This window comes from Metarhizium album, assembly GCF_000804445.1.
Source record: "Metarhizium album ARSEF 1941 chromosome Unknown scaffold_29, whole genome shotgun sequence".
In the NCBI taxonomy this organism is placed as follows: Eukaryota; Fungi; Ascomycota; class Sordariomycetes; order Hypocreales; family Clavicipitaceae; genus Metarhizium; species Metarhizium album.
In genome coordinates, this window is record NW_024467603.1 from 27,128 (window position 1) to 47,981 (window position 20,854).

The 20,854-nt window shown below is 57.7% G+C and overlaps 6 protein-coding genes across 6 annotated transcripts; 3 read left to right on the forward strand and 3 right to left on the reverse strand.

Moving 5' to 3' along the window:
- Window positions 1-698: 698 nt before the first annotated feature.
- Window positions 699-1,045, forward strand: MAM_07238 (uncharacterized protein; the record flags this gene model as incomplete). Its single annotated transcript, XM_040826036.1, has 2 exons — window positions 699-903; window positions 981-1,045. 2 exons carry the CDS (start codon window positions 699-701, stop codon window positions 1,043-1,045), a joined length of 270 nt encoding a protein of 89 aa, XP_040675885.1.
- A 917-nt stretch (window positions 1,046-1,962) lies between these two features.
- On the reverse strand, window positions 1,963-2,952 carry MAM_07239 (uncharacterized protein; the record flags this gene model as incomplete). The annotated part of the gene is made up of 1 exon (XM_040826037.1): window positions 1,963-2,952. The coding sequence occupies one exon, from the start codon at window positions 2,950-2,952 to the stop codon at window positions 1,963-1,965; it is 990 nt and encodes a 329-aa protein (XP_040675886.1).
- A 6,494-nt stretch (window positions 2,953-9,446) lies between these two features.
- On the reverse strand, window positions 9,447-11,789 carry MAM_07240 (ANK-repeat protein MBP1; the record flags this gene model as incomplete). Its single annotated transcript, XM_040826038.1, has 4 exons — window positions 9,447-11,020; window positions 11,074-11,259; window positions 11,328-11,523; window positions 11,724-11,789. 4 exons carry the CDS (start codon window positions 11,787-11,789, stop codon window positions 9,447-9,449), a joined length of 2,022 nt encoding a protein of 673 aa, XP_040675887.1.
- An 849-nt stretch (window positions 11,790-12,638) lies between these two features.
- Window positions 12,639-14,001, forward strand: MAM_07241 (Actin-like protein (Centractin); the record flags this gene model as incomplete). The annotated part of the gene is made up of 4 exons (XM_040826039.1): window positions 12,639-12,947; window positions 13,004-13,471; window positions 13,559-13,873; window positions 13,939-14,001. 4 exons carry the CDS (start codon window positions 12,639-12,641, stop codon window positions 13,999-14,001), a joined length of 1,155 nt encoding a protein of 384 aa, XP_040675888.1.
- A 679-nt stretch (window positions 14,002-14,680) lies between these two features.
- Window positions 14,681-17,872, reverse strand: MAM_07242 (Glycoside hydrolase, family 76; the record flags this gene model as incomplete). The annotated part of the gene is made up of 4 exons (XM_040826040.1): window positions 14,681-15,255; window positions 16,341-16,896; window positions 16,951-17,675; window positions 17,773-17,872. 4 exons carry the CDS (start codon window positions 17,870-17,872, stop codon window positions 14,681-14,683), a joined length of 1,956 nt encoding a protein of 651 aa, XP_040675889.1.
- Window positions 17,873-19,301: 1,429 nt separating this feature from the next.
- Window positions 19,302-20,617, forward strand: MAM_07243 (uncharacterized protein; the record flags this gene model as incomplete). Its single annotated transcript, XM_040826041.1, has 3 exons — window positions 19,302-19,383; window positions 19,443-20,024; window positions 20,160-20,617. The coding sequence occupies 3 exons, from the start codon at window positions 19,302-19,304 to the stop codon at window positions 20,615-20,617; spliced, it is 1,122 nt and encodes a 373-aa protein (XP_040675890.1).
- Between the last annotated feature and the right edge of the window lie 237 nt (window positions 20,618-20,854).

Below are 20,854 nucleotides of genomic sequence, written 5' to 3' on the forward strand. Positions count from 1 at the left end.
TTGCTCCTTGACGCTCTTTTCCCTGTACCACGGAATACCCCGCCCGACCCTACAGGTCAGACGTCCTCAGCTACCCTCTCATCTCACCCGTCTTCTCCCTTGACTAACACATCATCTTCCAAAGCCTTCAAGATAAATGGCGGAACAAGAGCGACCAAGGAACGGTACTCCGCGCCAAGTCACCACTGAGCCGGAACAGGACCCTTCTCCCCCCTTCCTCCCAGTAGATGACCATGACTAACTGCTTCAAGCGCCGACGCAGCCAATGATGAGTGATGGCGATGCCGTGAGACTCCGGGTCGGCGGACACGAGCCCCTGAACGAGGCATGTCGTTCTGAAACGCAACGCTGGCATCGAGTCTGACCGGATAGCGGGCGAGCCGTCCGAGTCTGCGCAGAATGGGGCTGGAGTCCTGTTGTGTCGAGAACCTGCGGAACCGTTGACGCCGTCCGTCCTGGACGGACGTGTAGATGGCGTTCGTAAGCCTCCTCTGACGGCGCTAGCACGCCCAGGCAGTGCTTGAATATCATGGTGGAACTTCCGTGTTTCCGTGTTTCCGCTCCGCTGCTGGATGGTGCGCTGTGAGCCGGCTTTCCCGCGCCATCTACGTAGAGCCGAGTCCGTCCAAGAGACTCTCGCACCCGCAAACTGACATATATGCCGTCTTGACTCGTTCCGCCAGCTTTTGCCCGCCAGAATGTCGGGCGTACCGACACGACAAGCCCAGCTTCAGCCAAACTCCCATGGCGACTCGTCGGACCCGACCGAGATGGAGCTCCCCGAGACGCCGTCGGACCCTGCGTCGCGTCAGACGGAACAGCTGACTGTTTTCGTCGCCGCGGACGAGCACCGCTGCAATGGCGGGCGTTTGCATTTCGTGGCCCTGCCGCCCCGTGAAGGCAGTACGAGAACGGACGCTTGAAGCCTGAAGCCGTTGGCGTGCCAGTATCACCCTGCTCATCCCTCTCCCTCACGTCAGAACGCTATGCCTCGCCGCCTTCCCTTCCCCCCGGTCCCGCCTCCGCCTCAACGCCCGATGCCTGACGCCTGATGCCTGACGCCTAATGCTTCTTTTCGCCAACCCGTCACAATGGAACCAAACACACCGGGCAACCGGGCTGGCCCAGCCCTTTCGGCCCCGTCCGACTCGGCCAGCCCCCCGGGATATGTACCCAGTCCCTCCCTTCCTTGTGGTCGAAGACCCTCGACTGCCTGCAGCGCAGCGGCACATCAACGCCCACGTGTGACCTGGTTACCTATACAAGGACACGTGATGACGCCTGGAAGGGACACGGGCAAGAGGTCTGCCCGGTTGACTCTGACGGGGGGACACGACGAGTCGCGCCCAAATCCTTCGCAGGGCAGGCAGGCAGTTCTTCCCGACAGCGGCTGAGCGTCACGCACCGCGCCTCGACGTGATGTAGGCACTTGGAACAACATGACGGCCAAAGAAAGGGGGGGAAACAGGGCGTAGTCTCGGAAATAGTCATGTCGGTCATTATCATGGCATGTTGCAAGGGGAAGGAACATCTACAGGCTTCCTCCCATTGCGCACGCAATTCCAGCGCCCCAAGATGGTATCAAGTCGTCCCTGTCCCTCTCTTAATGTCCGGCCCGCATCTTTTCCCCCGTCTTTCCATGCTCTCTGAATCGTTGGAAGAAAAAAAATAGTATGGAATCTTGCTCCTGAAAATACCACCCGAAAAAACGGCCCGACAAAGACGCAAACGTTCTTTGTCGAGCCTAGACAAGCTAATTTTTTTTTGCCCAGCCGTGATACAAAATACTTTCGACTTCGAAACGTATTCATAAAGGCCAAAGATTGCCCTGAACGTGGAACACCTAGAAAAAAGAGCCCCTCTGCAGAAAACGTGCTGTCGTCATCGACGTCGTGAAAACTGGCCGTCAGACTCGCATTGCAAGTCGGTTCTGAAAAGGAACATTTTTTTTCAAACATTTCTTCAAGACTGAACAAAGACGCTGCTGCTTCTTCGGGTATAGGCACCCTGCCGCATCTCCTCGGGCGTGACTGTCGCTCCATAGAAACCACCAGCATCGTCGCCTCCAGAGGCAGCGCATGCCAGGCAGACACCGCCACCGTAGACACGGGTATGCCGAGTCCACCCCGTGCCCTCATTGTCCAGGACTGAAATAATCTCGCCCTGGATCTTCACCGGGCGCTGGGCCTGGCCGTCACCGAAAGCCTCGGCGGCGCCTGGGGGAGGTGGCGGCAGAAGCGGGCTCGTCGGCGGATAGGAGCTGGGCGACAAGGGGGGGTTTGCCGAGTCCACGGCAGCCTCGAAGGATTGCTGTGGGGTGGGAATCCCAATGGGCAGAGTTCTTTGATAAGATCGTCGTCGAGGCGTAGTTGGCGCATCTGCTGCATCAGATTGTGGTACAACCGAGGAGGTCGAGCTCATGTAATCCGGGTTGGGCTGGCGCATGAAACTGTCCACAGCATGAGGTCGGCCCGGGGCAATGGTGAAGACGGCCGAACTCAGCTGAGGTGGTGTTAGTGGTGGCGCAGGGGGCAGCCTCGAGATGAATTGTTTGGCGAGCGCCTCAGCTTCAGGGGACCGGTTTGGGTCAACGGTGGTGAGCTTGGTCTGTGTAGCCGTGCCACGACCGTCTCTGGTCACAGAGTGCTCGCCCTTCATGTTGTCGGTGGTGGCCTTTTCATTGAGGTGCCAGGCTTGGCGACGAGAATACTGCAAGTGAGCTGGCGCAGGTGAGACGTCTCGGCTGGCAGATTGCGGCGGCAGTCTTCTCCTCCGTCGTGCCAGCGCATACGAATGCTGCAACACGAAACGGACAATGGTAAAGACGGCAAAGATGGCAAGACCGGTCCGAATCTTGTCCAAGGTGGGTTGCTGCGCCTTCAAGTAGTCGGCCATGGTCAGAGAACCGCTGGCCGGGGTTGTCTCACGATTGGTCAACAGTGTTGCTGGCATGGCTGCCGCCAGAGTCTCGTGCGTGGCGAAGGTTGGCGTCGTCAGCGCAGGGGGTCCCGGATAACGTCCACCACGCGGACTTGGATTCTGGTCACGTCAGACGGGCGGTTGTCGTCAACCCTGCGATCGGGGAAATGATGGGGATTGACAGAGAATTGGGGGCGTTGCAGCATGTGAGAGGTGCAAGCGGGCTGCTGCTGTCGAATCCCTACTGATGCGCGACGATTGGATCTCGTCCTCGCTTGAGCCTCGACGCGCGCCGAACACCTCGTGGTGTTTGTCAAAGGAGCCGGGCGGCAACACTTTCTTTGTTGTGTACCAGCAGTCCAGCACTGTCTCTCAGTGTTCGGCGCTACCTTTTTTTATTTTTGTCGTCATATATTTTCCTGTTCCTTCCTCGGGAAAAGCGGCCAGTTGCTACAAGGTGATGTCAAGGTTTTCCTTGGATGGGCTTGCAGACCAAGATGCAATGTACTCGGTGAGCGTTGAACAAAGTTGCCGTCTCAAATCGATACAGTCCACTGTGGGCCGCAAGCTGAATTGGACGTGGGAATGGATGCGAGAGCAAGTAAAGTATCGTCGTATTCCTGTCAAGATGGCCCAGCAGTCCGCAACGAGGAGCTCGTTTACTCGGCTTGGCGTGAAATATAAATGTGCCTTTGGATCTCAAAACCCAAGGAAACCCAAAAAGGATCTGCGGAAAGAAAATCACTCTGAAAAAAAGCCGCTCCGCCAAGAAGCAGCGCATGTTTGGGGCGTAGAACCTTTTATGTCATGGGCCATGGCCCTCCAAGCCCATGACGCTAGTCCTGGCACTCGGTAGTTTGCTCTGAACCCACTTGGGAGAAGGCGATAAAAGTGGTAGCGTGTCAAGGCCAGGCCGCGGATGCCACATCGTTCAGCTCTGAATGGCAACGCCGTCCAACACAAGCTCGACCCTAGGGGAATTTTTAGCTCTCTCGTGTTGGAGCCGAGGGTGACGGGTGCGGGTTGATGGGCGCACGCCCTGGCACCTGCTTGCGCTTGTGCTTGGCCTTGATCCCTTCAGGCACCCAAGCCCAAGCAAAACAGACTCCGGCTGTCCGGTATGAGGCATGACTGCATTTCGCGCACCGGCCGGCGTGATTTGTCGTCTCATCAAAGTCCACTTGACAGTGTAGTAGCCGTTGACCCCTCTGCAAGATGGCAGCATGCACGTTTCCGCAGGCCGATGTTCTCTGTGCCGGGCGCTGTGCGTACGCACGCATGTGTTTTCGCACGAGCCAGGAAATAACGGCCAAGTGGCTTGTGGATCAAGGTTGGATTGGTTTGGTTCGTGAGGAGCAGCAAACCAAGACCCCGGCGACTGCAGCAGGTCCAGCGCGCAAAAGGCAGAAAAAGCGCGACATGAATTCTGTCAAGGCCATTCCGGGCCCGCCACCCTCGCACTCTGTAGGGAGCAGTACTGGATGGAGCATGGAGACGAGACGAGACCAGCCAAGCCAAGCCGATAGCCATCGGGTTACGGAGCCCTATACCCTGGCCTTTCAGCGGGCGTCGCACCAAAAGGCTAATGACAAAATTGGCTTGCCCGACTCGGCTGGGCCGGGTTCAATGCTGTCGCAGCGCCTGCCCGAGCTCCAAGCTCTACCGTAGCAGCTGCGATTGCTGGAGATTGTCTGTCGGACTCCTGGCTCTCCGGAAATGATTGTTTAGGCGTGTCAGGCGATTGTCGCAAGCTCCCAGCTGAAATGGTCTTGTTGCAGAGCCAGGGAGCACAGTGTCCCCTGTCTCGGTCCTTGCTTGAGCAGGCCCGTCGTGCCGGGCCATGACCACAACAACTGACAGGACTTGGCTTATTCTAGTCGAGGCTGGCGGCACATCTTTTTTCAGATGGAATCAAGAGGCCAAACAAGCTGCGTCTTCGCACGAGGGAGGGCGACGCTGCGCACAGCACAGCACAGCACAGCACAGCACAGTGTTTTGTTTGTTGCCAAAGGAGCTGATGTCTGCGAAGCCGTGTCGGGGAAGAACGGGGCGTGTGCAAAGGAACGGACGTCCATGTACCGAGCACAGTGAAGAGTCTGTGGTTGGGAACGCTGTCCTGCCTGCCTGCCTGTTGTCGCATCACTCATCATCACCCGTGGCCCCTTTTCGCGGGCCTGGCACAGATTGTCGTGGTTTCAGCTGGGTCGGATCAAGCCAAGGCGCACGCGGTCGAACCATGCGTCGAATGCGGGTGCGGTGGGGTTCGGCGAGAATGCACGTATGTACATGCCTACATGGTACGAAGTACCAAGTTGGCTGGCTGGGAAAAGCGTGCTGCAGCCCGCAGCCTGCAGCCGGCAGACGGGCAGAAGGCATCCGGCGGAGTCTGGCGGTTTTTGTTCTTTCTTTTGGTCTTTTTAAAGTTGACCGACCTGGTGCTGGTGCGTTGATGGCATGCGACGGGTATGCGGTGAAACCTGGGGCATCTGCCGAAGTTGGGTTGATCCGGGCTAACAATGATGGCAAGAATGATGGTGGTAGCAATAACCAAACCACTCCGTACCTGGTCAACACGTCGCGGCCAGGTTATCCAACCACCGACCTGGCATCCCGATACATCTCCGATGTGCAGTGTGGCGGTGTCTGCGGTTCGGCCGGATAAAGCCGTAGTCTTTTCGCTTCTAGGCCACGGAGAGAGGAGTTTGGAGGACGACACAAGGTGGGGGAGCGGCAGTTGGCCATTCTGCCGCAATGGAGGGGTGGCAGTTTGCAGTGCGTGATGCCAGAGCAAGGGTTTTTTTTTTTTTTTTTTTTTTTTTTTTTTGCATCGTCGTGGTCCTTTGGTACAACCAAGAGTGCCGACGCGATAATGAAGGCTACGTGCCTGTGCATCGCACCTTCCTGTGACGTGCGAGCCGGCCAATGTTCTGCAGGCGGAAGGAGCCCACGGTGCGGAGTGCGTGGTTCACGCCTGCCGATTGACTCGCCGGGATCATGTGGCCGCGGACATGTCCGGGTTTGTTATATTGACGGAAGGTGGGACTGCCAATGACTTGCTTCCGATCTTGTCTACGGAGTAAGTTACTTGTCACCATTCCTGCTACCACCGGGTGTCTACCTCCCTACTTAAGCACTTAGGCACCCAGGCAGGTAGGGAAGCACAGAGTAGCTAGCTCTTGCTCTATGAACCAAGCGCAGCTCCGTTGACCCCCTCTTAAACAAGCGGCGATCTGAGCTGTCACTGCTGAACCTCAGTCTCGGCCCATCGTAACGCGGGTCCCTGCTTTGTTTGTCTTTCTTTCTTTCTTTCTTTATTTCTTTCTGTCCTTTTTTTCCCGTCTTCTGCCTCTCGCCGTCAAGCGGTGGATCGCACAAAGAGTTGTTGGAGCTGTGTTGTTGAAGCGGCTATTGCTATTGGGGCTACCAAAATTGCTATTGGGGCTACCGCCCCACCTAGATTTCAGACCTACACCCTTAGATGCCACACCCCTCCATACATTTTCACATACAACGCCCTGGCAACGCAGCGATTATCACGAAAATAGCAGCGCACAACAAAAAAAAAAACGTCACATGCTGCAGCTGCAGCTGCCGCATGAGGCAGCCTTCTTGCAACAACACAACATCGCTAAAAACACTAAAATATAGATCAAAATAACAGTTAACAGCTTACTTAATTGCCTCAACCAAGCTCTCAAAGTCGCCGCCGCCGCCGCCGAGTCAATCCAAGCATCCGTCAATCTGCAACACAAGCAGACCTCGCAGAGCGAGCCGCAAGTCAACAACGCCGCCGAAGACTCGACATCCTGTCTACGCAGCGATCGGATAACTATGTGAATAACAGCTAAGGTAGATCAATTGAGGGACAGGCGATTGAGCCAGATATTGAGGAAATTATCCCTCAAATGCAGCCGGAAGGGCAGCAGCAGCTTCGATGGATGACCCCTTGGGAGCTGAGGCAGCAGCCACAACAGCCCCGGAATAATTGACGGGCCGGAAAGTGAACACATTGAACGAAAACACCGGAAATCGCGTTTTTGAGCGAATTGGAGCCCGCCCGTGCCGGCGCTGTTGAAAAATTCACTAATATCAATTGACTACTTTTACATTTAATTGAGGGCGGCTGCAACCATGTGGGTGTATGTGAAAATGTATGTAGGGGTGTGGGAAGCTAGCCACTAGACCGAATTTGGATGGTGGTGGGGCGATAGTAGCCCCAATAGCAATTTTGGTAGCCCCAATAGCAACAGCCGTTGAAGCTGCCACTGCCACTGCATGTGGCTGCAGGTGCCGGCGGGTGGGGACGATACCCGCAGTCCCTGGCGCCGGTAGCGAATCACGCGCAGGGCTTCGACCAGAGGGTCCCAGTTGGGAGTCACCAAGTACGTACGTAGGTACTTTGGGCGTTCTACGGCACTCAAGTCCTACTGGCCGATCGGCGACCCATGCATGTGTCTGGCCAGCCACGCCAGCCACGCCAGCCACCAACCCTGACCAGCTGAAGCACGACTCTCCGTCTTCTAGAACGTCTGCCTCAGCACTCCCGCACCGAGTACGGAGAATGTACGGAGTACTTGTGCACACCCGTACCGGCGGACCGCCGCTCCCTTGTCCGCTGCCCGACTGTCCCCACTGATCTGACCGATTTGGGTTTTGCTTGGGCAACGATCCAACTCATGGCAGCTGAGTCGGCCACGCATGTACAATCCAGACCCTGAAAGTTTAGCCAGGAGTGACATGGCAAGGGCAGCTAGAGCCAATAAGAGATGATTTTGCAGAGAGCATATGGGACGAGAAAAGTCCTTCATTTTCTGACAACATCTCCCATCAACACAAGTCACAAACTGCTGCTGGAAACAACGACGAGTTTGCTGTCCTGTGCACAACCCCACCACAAGCTGCCTTGTGCGCTCGATTGTACCCAAGCAGCGGCGGTCGGTGGTGCCACAGCATCAAGCTTTGGGTGGCGTGACTACGCATGTGACGCAGGGTCAGGCCGCTCACGTCGACGCCGCCGACACCATTGATACCGGCCACACCGTCGACCCCATCGGAATGTAAAATGTAAAAATGTTTGGAATGGGGGGCCGTATTTCTCTCGCGGTCACGCAATAGTGTTATCGATGCACGGAGCACAATGCCAATGTTGAGACTCTTATCCTCGGCCGACGCTTTCACTACGCGCGTTGCCACCACCGTCGCCGCCGCATCCGTCCGACCCAACGTCCCTTGTGCTTTCCCACGCGGCCAACAAGGCAAGGCCCTCGGAAGAGCCTCCGGGCCCGTCCGCCGGTTCGCAGAGCCTCCCCCTTTGCTAGCTTGCCCAATCAAACACGCCTCTTCCCGCCGCAGCCCCCGCCCGCCAGCCGACGCAGTCCCGTCGTTGTCTCTCTCTCAGCCAGCCTCACACTCACAGCATTGACTGAAGATAAACGCCGCCCTTTTTCGTCCCCAGGAAAAACTAGAAAATGAGATTGGAAAAAAAAAACACCCCCCCCCAGCGGCTCTCCGCAGAAACAATCCACCTTTCGCCCTCCATCTCCCCCCTTCTCCGCCACGATACTCAAGACCCGAGGGAGACTCACCTGACGACGCCGCCATGCAGGTCGACACCCCGGGACGAAGCTCAAACGGTCGAAAACGGCAATTTTGGCTCACCACCCCCGAGCTGGCAAATGGCCCCGCCCCGCCCCGCCCCGGCCAGCTGCCCAGCTGCCCAGCTGTCCAGCCGCCTCCAGAGTCCAGACAGGATCGACATGCTGGTCACAGCTTCGTGTTGTCGGCATCCGGACGAGAATATGACCAAGACACACACCGCACACACACACGCACACGCACACGCACAGTAAGGAAGAGCAAAATAGAGGCAAAGCAGGGCACACCTAAAACGTCCATCCATCCGCCCGCCGGCATAGACTCCCTCGCAGCCTTGGTCGTCATCGAGGGCTGACAATCGCGGCCACCTCCCCGACGATGCAGCGCGGCGCTGGCATCACGGCATCACGCGACCCGACGTCAAGAGTCAAGACAAGCACCACCTCGGCAGGCGCCACATGCACGTAAGCTGCGCCCACATCGAGCCATCGCATTTCTACTTTGCGTACTCCGTACCCAGGTACCTACTTAAGTACGCAAGGTCGTTTAGGTACTTAGGTATGGACCCTGCGCTCCCGATATGCTGCATGTAATGCTGTGTGCTCTGCACCACCTATTCTGCGCATCGTGCCATCAGTCCATAAACACCCGAGATTAGAGAGGGGAACCAGAGAAGAAAAAAAAAAAAAGAGGACCCTCAAGTCGTAAAATTCATCCCACGACGCCCGCTGCCGGACAAAAGAAAGGGAAAAAAAATACAGCCCGAGAATACCACCAACACGCCGCTGCCATGACAAACAAGCTTGCGCCGCATCATCACTTCATCACTTTGCGTGCCCCGTCTCGACCGGCAGGCACCCAGGATATCACAAAGACATGCTGCCGCCGAAAAATACATCATGAAGCTGCCCCTGCCCTGGTCTTGCCGTACGCTATACGCCGCCAACGCCAAAGTCCATGGGGTCGCCTGCCGATGCTGCCGCGCCGTCCACATCATTCACCTCCCTCTCTTCCTCCATCATTTCAATCAGGCTGTCCAGGTTCGAATCGAGGATCTCGCCGTCCTTCTGATCCAGACATCTCTTGAGCAGTCTCCTGTACTTTTCAATCTTGTCTCCTGTCCCCACCATGCTCAGAGCGTCTACATAGTCGCTTTCTGCCTGCCGCAGCTCGCTGATTAGTGAGTTGAGCTGACGCGCGAGGGACAGCCTCTCGTCGTACGAGTCGTTTTCGCCATTGTCGCCATTGGCCCTGTTCATGTCGCCTTCCACCGCTTGGTGAACGTGGAGTCTGTTCTGGTGCGTTATCAGAGACAACACCTGATGTTTGCATCTGTTGGCCTCCCCCATCATCTTGGCTGCCTCGTCGTCCGTCTCGAGTTGGGCCTCGAGCTCGGCAATTTGCTGGTGCGTCGAGTGCAGGTCCGCCTGCGTGTTTGCCAGGATGCGCCTTGCTTCCGTTTCCGCGACGTCCTTTTCGTGCCATTCTTCATCGTAGCTCTTGGCCAAGTCTTGAAACTTTTCCATGAGCAGCGGCGCAATTCGTGATTGCACTGTGGTCGCGGCCGCTGACTGGAAGGATATCGGCGGCTTCTTCTTGCTGTCGGCAAAAGCGTCTCGGAACGAGGCGTGCCTCTGTGAGTCGGGCGCAAATGGCGAAGACGATCGTTGCGGTCCACGTTCCTTCTTAGCGGCATTGAGTTCCATAATCAGGTCCTCGGCTCGGATGCCCTCGTTGTTGGCAATGTCTGTTGATGCATTCCGACCAAGGAGCGCGCGGATGCACTTGCGAGCGTTTCTCTGAGCAGCGAGGTGGAGTGCCGTGTTGCCCTCATTGTCTTGCACGTCTAGCATCTGTTGGAAGGTGGAGGGATCCACGTTTTCTTGCAGTTTGTTCAGGATGAGATCCAAGTAGTACCGTGAACAAGAGGGGCTGAAGACTCTGCCATTCTTCATCACGGCAGCGTGATGAATGACTGTGCAGCCAGAGTTGTCTCTGGAGTCTACCGTTTCGAACAGCTCCCTCAGCACTGCAGGAAATGATTGTTTTTCGTAGCAGTTGGTAAAGTTGACAGAGCGCATGAACGGAGTTTCTCCGCGTATGTTCTTTACTGCGATGTTTGAGTTGAACCGCTTCAGCTGCTTGATGACGTCGACATCACCCATGGCAGACGCCCAGTGCAGAGCAGTGTGGTTTTCGGCGTCGATGAGCCAGTCCGGTTGGAAGTTTGGCGGGGGGTCGGGTTTGACGGCGGGCTGCTCATTTCTAGAGAGCAAAAAGTAGTCCAGCAACTCGTCCCCGTATACCGCATGTTGCTGTTCCGTGAGGTCTTGCATGTGCTCCTCCCTCTTTCGTTTTCTGTGACCCGTTGACATGTGGGACATGTCGAAATGGTCGTCGTCTGCCATGTAAGATGCCGACGCCACGGTCAAGTTGTCCGGCGTGTCGTCCTCGCCCATCATCATGTCTCCACTGTCAAATTCTTCGTGACGTGCCATTACAGCGCCTGTATCATGCGTGAGATGGAACGCTGCATCATATGGAAGCTGTGAAACTTACCCGCACCCCATTTTGGAGGCGGAGGCGGGACCGGCTTGGCCCTGGATGCTTTTGGTTTGGTTGCATGTCTGGGTGCTGGCGGAGGACTCTCATTTCCAGGGACGAATTCGAATATGGGTCGCAGTCGGTCGTAAATGCTGTGGCGTTGAGCGAGGGCCTCGCCAGAGTCGAGGGGAATCCAAGTTCCTGATTTGCTTCGTCAGCCAAGGGAGAATTATATAAAAAGTATGACTGGCGAGCCTTGCATGGCCAACCTTGATATTTGCCGTATCCTCCTTGAATCTTTTCATGAATATCCTTTTGTACGTCTCGTTCCAAGATTCTGGTACGGGCTGGCTTATCAAAGCCAGCAGCCTTTAATATATGAGTTGCATTGATCCAATCATCATGCCTTCGTCGCATAACATGCTCCATTAGGTCGGCTCCGAATTGGAATTCATAGACGGGAATCTGAGAAGACAATTAGTCAGAGGATTTTGACAGCATGCGTATGAGAAATTTGAAAGCCGAACAGCCCATCCCTTGAGGGGCCGTGAGACATTCGTCTTGGTCGAGTTGCTCGACAAAAGAAACCAAAGCAGTAGGCTGCCCGCGTGTGTGGAAAGTGAAGGCGAAGATGATGGATTTGCCAAAGGATAGGTGGTTCTTACGCCGCTGTACGTAGCGCTGTAGATGCCCGGGCCGGCGCTGACCGCAGGCGCGCTGGCTTTGACCATTTTGGTTGTGAATGGGAAAAAGGAAGGGTGATTTTATACCGCCATGCAATTTGCGGACGTCGAGGGGCCAGAGGGTGGAATCAAAGAGCAAATGCCGACCGGAAAATGGGCAAAAGGGTGGTTTCACTGCTCAGATAGACGCAGAAGAGCCAGAATCGGTTGCTGCAGCCACAAGGTTGTACAAGTTTGTTCTCATGGACGGGCGTCTGTGGGTTCGTTGCAAGGACTGCCAGATGTGCCTTGAAGTTGTTGGCACGTCGACGACGCGGTGCACGTTGAGAGAGACGCGAACCCACGCGCGGCACTTTAAGTGGTTCCTGCCTCAGGAGTCAGGCGGAGCTCCCTGCCCGTCGTCTCCCTTCCGTCAGAGCACGTGACGGGGGCGGCGCTGAACAACAGGGGGCGCCTCCTGAAGCTTGGGAAATGAGACACTGAGGAGCCCGGAGTAGCTCGCACCCGCCGGGTACGTACCGAGCACAGCGAGCACCAGCGCGCGTATCGTGTAAACTTCAGAGCAAAGCTCCATTAGTGTCTGTCTGTCCGTAGCGATAGTGGAACACGGCTGCCCACAACGCGATACCAACCCGCATATTGTTGGTTTTGACGAGACCCGAACTCGGCAACATAATTTCTCCTCCTCCTCCTTCTTCGCCTTCCCGGGCTTTCGTCTTTGCTTTGCTCTGTCTCGCCCTGCAGTAAGCCTCGACGCTCTGACTGCGCGCGCGACGACATCGGGCCAGGGGGCTCGCGAGGACGCTGAACCAAGAGAGCGAACCGTCTGTCTCCTGACCGCAAGGCGGCGAGTCAATCAGCACCAGTCGGACTCTCAAATCTAACCAGTCCCACGAGATGACGGAAATACTACACAACGCCCCCATTGTCCTGGACAATGGGTCGGGAACCATTCGCGCAGGCTTCGCCGGTGATGACTTGCCGAAATGCTTCTTCCCGTCGTGGGTGGGCCGGCCAAAGCACCTCAGGGTCCTTGCCGGTGCCCTGGAAGGCGACGTGTTTATCGGCCAAAAGGCCGCCAGTGAGCTGAGAGGGCTGCTCAAGATTCGCTATCCGCTGGAGCACGGCATTGTCACAGACTGGGATGACATGGAGCGGATATGGGAGTACGTGTACGGCGAGGGGCTCAAGACGTTGAGCGAAGAGGTACGCTACGACTGGAGTGATTTCGAGCAGGGCCAGTCTCGGGAATTCGCTAACAGGAAAGCCGCCAGCATCCTGTTTTGCTGACGGAGCCGCCTCTAAACCCCCGAAGCAACCGTGACACCGCTGCACAGATTCTATTCGAAACATTCAATGTGCCCGCCCTGCACACCTCGATCCAGGCCGTCTTGTCGTTATACGCCAGCGGCCGCACAACTGGTATTGTGCTGGACTCCGGCGACGGCGTGTCGCACGCGGTGCCGGTATATGAGGGGTTCGCCATGCCCAGCAGCATCCGGCGAATTGACGTGGCGGGACGCGACGTCACGGAGCACCTGCAAACGCTGCTGCGAAAGAGCGGCTACGTCTTCCACACGAGCGCGGAGAAAGAGGTCGTGAGACTGATCAAGGAGAGCGTGTCATATGTGGCGCACGACCCGAGAAAAGAGGAGAGGGATTGGATTGGCGTGAAGCCCAACGAGAGCAAGTTTGCCGAATATGTCCTGCCCGACGGGCACAAGCTGAAGGTAATTCGACACTTACACGTCTTGTCTCCTCGTCTCTGCGTCTCTCATATTCCAGGTTGCTGACCCGAGGGGGTGGGGGGGAGACAGGTTGGCCAAGAACGATTCAGAGCGCCAGAAATCCTGTTCGACCCCGAACTCATCGGGCTGGAATACCCCGGCGTCCACCAGATTGTAGTGGACGCCATCAACAGGACAGACCTTGACCTGCGCAAGTCGCTGTACGGCAACATTGTGCTGTCGGGCGGGAGCACGTTGACCAAGGGGTTCGGCGACCGGCTGTTGACGGAGCTCCAGAAGCTGGCGGTCAAGGACATGAGGATAAAGATCTTCGCGCCGCCGGAGCGAAAATACTCGACATGGATCGGAGGAAGTATCCTCGCCGGACTGAGCACGTTCCGCAAGGTAAGTCGGCCATCGATTGCTCGACGATGCCAGCCGGTGAATGCCAAAGACTGACGAGCCCGCAGATGTGGGTGAGCGTAGACGACTGGCACGAGAACCCCGAGATTATCCACACAAAGTTTACCTGAGCGAGCATTGCATGATTTGTCAGTGGGCGACCTGTACTTGAAGCTACGTGGCCCGCGCCGACGGAACGGGACGACGCGGGCAGGGCGCACGGGAGACGTGTACATGAAAATGACAGTAGCGGGGAGGCCGAGTTGTTTTGGGGGCCGCCGTCTAGAGCAGCTTAATGATACCCTGATGGACGCCGGCGTCTCGGAACACCCCGCCCGTAGAATCGACAGCGAACCATGGTGCCTGAGCAACATGTCGTGACGCGGCCACATCCTGCACAGCGGTCAGGGAGAGACGGAGCTCAGAGACGGGCTCGCGGCGTGGCGTGGCGAGTCCACACCACGGCAGCGTCTTTCAACGGCCGCAAGAGCCACGGGGACAAACCAAAGGCCCGACGGGAGATTTCATTACGCTCATTGCTCAGAATTCGATACACGCCGCCCTCGGCGGGAGGGTATAAGAAAGGAAAGCACTCTTCGCCAGAAAAAAACACATGCGCGCCGCGACATGCTCCGAGGTCCCCCCCCCGCCCCCCCCCGGCCCAGGTATTAAGGAGAAAAAAGCCCGTAAGAGAAAGAGTGCCGACCCGCTCGTGCCGACCTCCCGGGAGAAGAAGCACGCATCCGACATGTCCAGATATCCGCCCCCTCTCCCCAAGCCCCCATCACACACGTAAAGCAGGACGTCGACTCACTTGCGTCCCCAAGCCGTGACGCGACCCCACAGCCCAGCCTTGGAGGCGGAGGCGACGCTGCCGCGGACGGTGTCGGCAGCCGAAGACGACGCCGCGGACTCGGACTCGGAGAGGGCATCGCCCTCCCCGCGGCGGTAGACGTTGCCGGCGCCGCCGCGGCCGCAGTACCCCACGGCGGCCCTGTCGCGGGCGGCAGCGTGGCGGACGGCGTCGTCGAGGGACGCCGCGCCGCCGCGGCCGCACCGCACGTACGACGTCGCCGAGGGGGCGGGCTCCGCGACGAGGTACGACGCCGGCATTGCCGTCGCCTGGGCTTGGTGCTTGGTGCGGTGGGTGGTTTTGCTATGCCCAGCCGTCGTCGGCGTCGGTCTGGGCTCTGGGCCACCGGTCCGGTCGGTGGTGGTCGGCGGTGGTGGTCGGTGGTCGGTGGTCGGCGGTCGGCGGTCGGTGGCGGGACCCCGCCAGTAGAAAGCCAGCAGCAGCGCGGCGGATGGAACGCTTCGTCTCGGCCTGACTGATTTCCTTGCCGCGACGGCCAAGAAAAGAGACAACCTGTCTTCTCTCGCAACCACTGCACCAGGGTGCTCGTGCTCGTGCTCGGGCAGACGGGCCCGGGAGTCCCTTCACTTCTTATACCACAACCCGTCCGGCACGAGGGCAACTCGCCGGGAGGCGGGCCCCACTTTGTCAGAGAAAAAAAAGCCAGGTCACCCGACACGAAGGAAGGAAATCGCACTGCTGCCAAGGCGAGCGGCTCTCGTCACGCGCGACGCATCAACTCGCCCCTTTTGCTCTTTGCGGCGTGGCGGCGGTGGAGCCCGTGAGTTTCCATTACCCCATCGAAACGGGGAGGCGACATGCTGCTCCTCGACGGCGTGGCCATTGGCCCCTGACAGGGACACGCGTTGAACAATTTTTCCTTAATTTATATTTACGCATTTATTTATTGTTATGATTATTACTTCTGCTTGATTCGCCCTTCCCGCGGGCCTCTTGACGTGGTGCTGCGCCCACCAACGATTGGTCGGTCCCGTAGCGCCGGCTAGCTGCGGCGATGCGGAGTACTGTTGTCGTGTCAACCGGTAGTACGGAATTTGGCACCAAATTCGCAGCCGCGCTCGCTCGCACCGCCAAAACCCGTCTCTACCGAAGCCAGCATGCACAAATCCTCTCTATTGCTATCGGGAACTCCCACGCTGCATCTTTCCATGCCCTAGGTTCGGCGTCTCGTGCCATGCACCCATGCACACGAGCCTCCGGCCGCCGTCCAGTGCTGTACAGCCAACCAGAAAAGTCGACACTTGCTCAACCCCCCCCCGGGACAGCCCACCACGGGTGTCGATCACAAGGCTGCCAGTCCAAGTAAACCGTAAAAACAAAAGATAATAATCATTACACAAGGCCAAAAAAAAAAGATAAAGCCAAGCCAGCGTCGAGGTTGTGAAGAAAGCTCCTGTTGTGATCCCAATAACCACCCCCTCCTCCCAACGCCGTAAAATCATTCCGTCTTCTCCAAGCCCTTCAAAATAGCGGGTAATGCAAAGTGGTCTTGCCGGACCTTATGTGAACATCTCGAACCAAATCGCCAAGCTCAAACAATCCTCGACTCATTCTATGGTGTTGTCGTGCTTCCATGTCGTCGGGCCAGTTACGCACCCACGCTCATCCAACCAAAGACGCCGCAAGCAGACCCCAACACGAGGATGGTGAGGATGCCAGCGCCGGCCTTGTCGGCCGTTGTAATGGGCTTGCTCTTCTTCTGAGCATTGTCACCACTGCCGCCGGCGTTGGGATCACCCTTGGATGTGCCGCCATTCTTCTCCGTCAACGGCACCTTGGCCTGGGGGATGAGGAGGGACATGGCGGCCGAGAGAACTGACATCTCCTGACCGGCGCCCGTCTTGCCGTCGTAGACGCCGCTGGCCCACTTGAAGCCGCACTGGCGACCCAGCGGCGGCCCTGTGCACTGCTTGACTGCAGCCTCGGCAGAGGTCTTCAGGACTGGTCGGATCGTCTCGGCCGTGTAGGGCGCGAGTTGCGTGATGACCGAGTACCAGCGGTGAAAGAAGCCCTTGAACGTGAGCATATCCGTGGTGCAGGTTCCGGGATTTTCGCACGAAACCTCGACGGCGATGCCCTTGGGGAAGAAAGTCTCCATTCCGTGTTTGATGAGTCCGTCCAGTCTTGCCTTCCACGTTGCGTTTCCGTTTGTCTACCTCGGGTTAGTGATTGCATTTCCCCTCGACAGCCGAGACCTGCGACCTACGTAGTTGTACATGAAGGCGACGCCTTCTGCAAAGACGGCATTGTTGTAAGAGAACTCGGCCTTGTTGATATCCTTGCAGCCGTTGCCGACCTTGGCACCGTCGTAGATGGCGTAGTTCTTGTTGTCGATGAACCCAATGCGCCACATCCAATCCCAGGTCCTGTCGGCCCAGTCCGAGTACGTGTTGTTGCCCGTGTAGCGGGCCAGACGGGCACCCATATTGAAGAAGCAGCCATTGGCGATGCTGTTCTTGTAGTCGTATCCGTTGTTGGCAAAGGGAATCTGCCATCGCAGGCCACCGCCACAGGTGGAGTCGTGGCGATCAGGACTGGCCTGGGTATTGAAGACGGCCTGTGCAAGCTCTAGCCATTGCGGCTTATCGGATGGCGGATTAGGGAAGGCATTCTCGGCGGCAGACATGGCGGCCATGCCCCAGAAGCCCTGGTCGTCATTGCCCAGCGACGCCGTGACATTCCGAGGCATGTAATCCTTGTTCTCGCCGACCTGAAACTGCATTGCTTGCATGACCTCGTCGTTGTACGTCGAATCGCCTGTCCAGTACCAGTAATCGATCAACGTCCCCCACATGGCACCACCTTCCCACCAGTAGTAGTCACCCGCGGGGGGAGGACCGGGCAGAATACCGGGCGTCTGACCGGTCAAGTTGCCCTTGTAGTATTGCAGCATATCCCAGGCGAGAGTGGACGAACTTTGCTTGATGGCAGCTGACAAGAGGAGCATTAGCAGTGCGGTAGGTGACGGACCGGCCTGGTGCGGGCCTGGAACGCGTCTGATGCGGCGTGAGCATGGACGTGGTCTTACCAGTGCTGTCAATAGAGAATGGCGATGTTTGTGCCTGAGCCAAGGCGGCGGCCGCCACGAGCATGACGCCCGCCTGACGCGGAGAGGCGGACGGCTTCATGATGCGATGCCCGAATTCCAGGTGGAGATGAGGCGAGCGACGATGTTTATCCCGGCGAACTTCGAAACGAGTGACGGCGGAGCGAGAGACAGCTGATGAGACACGGTAGGTGCTAGACTGACGTGTCCATGCGTGACGTTGCGTACTCTCGAACATGCGCTGCCGTGTGAAATGCGACGAGGTGAGGCGTCGTACTCGGCGAGGGCGGCGCTGTCAGACCAGTCGCCGCAGCGGAGGAGGTCAAGTTCGAGAATGACGATGACGGACGAGTGCGTCGAGGCGAGATGGCAGTTGAAGGTCGTGGAGTGAATGAGCGAAACGGCTGTGTCGGGTTGGAGCGTCCACGGGGAGTCCGTGTGGTCAAAAAAGGAGGAGGGGGGATGGCCAACCCAACCTGGGGGGACGGGGAGGACTGGTTGTGAACCTGGAACATGGGATGGCAACGCGGCACTGCGTGCTCCGTACTCCATGCTAGGAGAGGCCACATCTGGTTGCTGACAGCCAGCAGCGCCCGGATGCTCGCACTAGTACGGCGCAGTCAGTCATTGGCTCGGGGGACACCAGTGGCCCGACGGGCGGCGGCGGCGGCCTGGAAAGGAGCGCCATGACGTCTGGGAGAGGGAGAAAGATGAAGATGCACGTGCAATGAATGCCATGACAGAGTGCAGCATCCATCCACAAGTTATCCGGCAGTGACTCGCTTGCCAAGTCTATATTCCCTACTCCGTACATCCCCAGAGACAGGATCGGTGCCAAGCATGGATGGATACCCGATCGCCAAGAGTCCTGTTCCTTGTTTCTGCCAAGACCGGGACGGGGCCACGCACGCCATGCCATGGAAGAGGCGTTCCACGTCCTCGGTCTTGATAGTCGGACGCGCCGTCCCCCTGGTCGCGAACAATCCGAATCATTTGCATATTGGCGTCCAGTGTTCAATGTAATCCGTCCGGCATCGCTTTTTGCCCACTGCCGGTGCTGAACAATCACGACGACCGACGACGCCCTGCTGGGGGGTCCAACGTGGATGGAATGGGACAACAGTTCTTCCGGAGGAGCGTTTGTGGATTCCTCCGGCCGCCCTCGCGCCCTGCCCTGAACGCACGGAGGACCCACGCCGCTTCCCGGTCCGACTTTGATCCCGTTCCTGACACGTCAGCCAATCACCATCTGGAACACGTACTCCCTTGTGCAAGCTTATTGTCATGCTGTCCTTTCAGTAAATTATTGCCAGCAAACAACTACCATCGAGTCCATACATTCAACGTCGGCTCCTTCGCCACGAACCGCCCTCGCAACCCTACCCTGCACGCTCAACCTTGCGTATCCGGGGGCTCTGACGGACCAGGGGGACTCTCCTCAGCCCTCACAGACGTCATCTTCGCTTGCGACCCCGGCCCGTACCGCGCGCTCTCCCCGAGTCGCATGCACCATGAATCACTTCGACAAGCATGGCCTCGACGAGGACAACTTTGGCGCCAAGGGCAGCATCGTCAGCGCGTTCGATGCCTTCCGTAAGTTTCGCCCAACGCATCCGACGCCTCGGCCCCGTACTCACCCTGCCTCCCCGCAGCCAAGTCGAAACCCGAATACGTCACCCGCACCGAGGGCGGCGGCAAATGGACCCTGGCCATGGCAGTCGTGTCCGTCTTCCTGCTCTGGGCCGAGATGGCGCGGTGGTGGCGCGGCTCCGAATCCCACACGTTCGCCGTCGAAAAGGGAGTCTCGCACTCCATGCAAATCAACCTCGATACCGTCATCCTCATGAAGTGCGGCGACTTACACGTCAACGTCCAGGACGCCGCGGGCGATCGCATCCTGGCCTTTTCCAAGCTGAACAAGGATGAGACGAGCTGGTCGCAGTGGGTGAACCAGAAGGGCGTCCACAAGCTGGGCAGAGACAGCGAGGGCCGCGTCGTCACCGGCGCCGGCTGGCATGACCTGGACGACGAGGGCTTCGGGGAGGAACACGTCCACGACATCGTCGCGCTGGGCCAGAGAAGGGCCAAATGGGCCAAGACGCCCCGAGTCAAAGGCGCCCCCGATAGCTGCCGAATCTACGGAAGCCTGGATTTGAACAAGGTTCAGGGTGATTTTCACATTACCGCCAGGGGCCATGGGTATCGGGGCCAGGGCAGCCATTTGGACCACTCGCGTAAGTAGCTTTTCTTCTCTTTTCTTCTTTTTTGCCTTTGGATACCCGCCAAGTCCTTCACCTGCACATGTTCAAGCAAGAGAGACGGACAAACATACACGCAGCCGGCAAAACTGCTGACAGATGATGCTGCAGAATTCAACTTTTCACACATCATCTCTGAATTGTCCTTTGGCCCGTACTACCCTTCCCTGGTGAACCCTCTCGACCGCACCTTCAACATTGCCGACACCAACTTCCACAAGTTTCAGTACTACGTCTCCGTCGTGCCCACCCGGTACAGCGTCGGCTCCACTTCCATCTTCACCAACCAGTACGCCGTGACCGAGCAGAGCAAGGGCGTCTCCGAATTCAACATCCCCGGCATCTTTGTCAAGTACGACATTGAGCCGATCCTGCTCTCCGTGAACGAGGACCGCGACGGCATCCTCATGTTTGTCGTCAAGCTCATCAATGTGCTCTCGGGCGTGCTGGTAGCCGGACACTGGGGCTTCACCCTGAGCGAGTGGTTCCGCGAGGTGGTGGGCAAGAGGAGGAGAAGCAGCAACGGCGGCGACGGCGTCTTGGGAACCAAGCATGGCTACGGTGCCTAGGGCGACGGCACGGTGGTGAGGCCTTGCGGAGGATGAAAACATGGTGGTGTGTTGTATTTTACATTTATCCCGCTCTCCCGGGACGGCGTTGACGGCATAGATTTGTTTGAAGCGATGGCTCTTTGTCTGCTGCAATTTTTTCTTTTTGTTCCCGGCTCACATGGTGATGTGTCGTGGACTGCGACTCTCCAAGTCCGACATCGACGATGACCAACACGCCGACACTGGGCCGTGGAA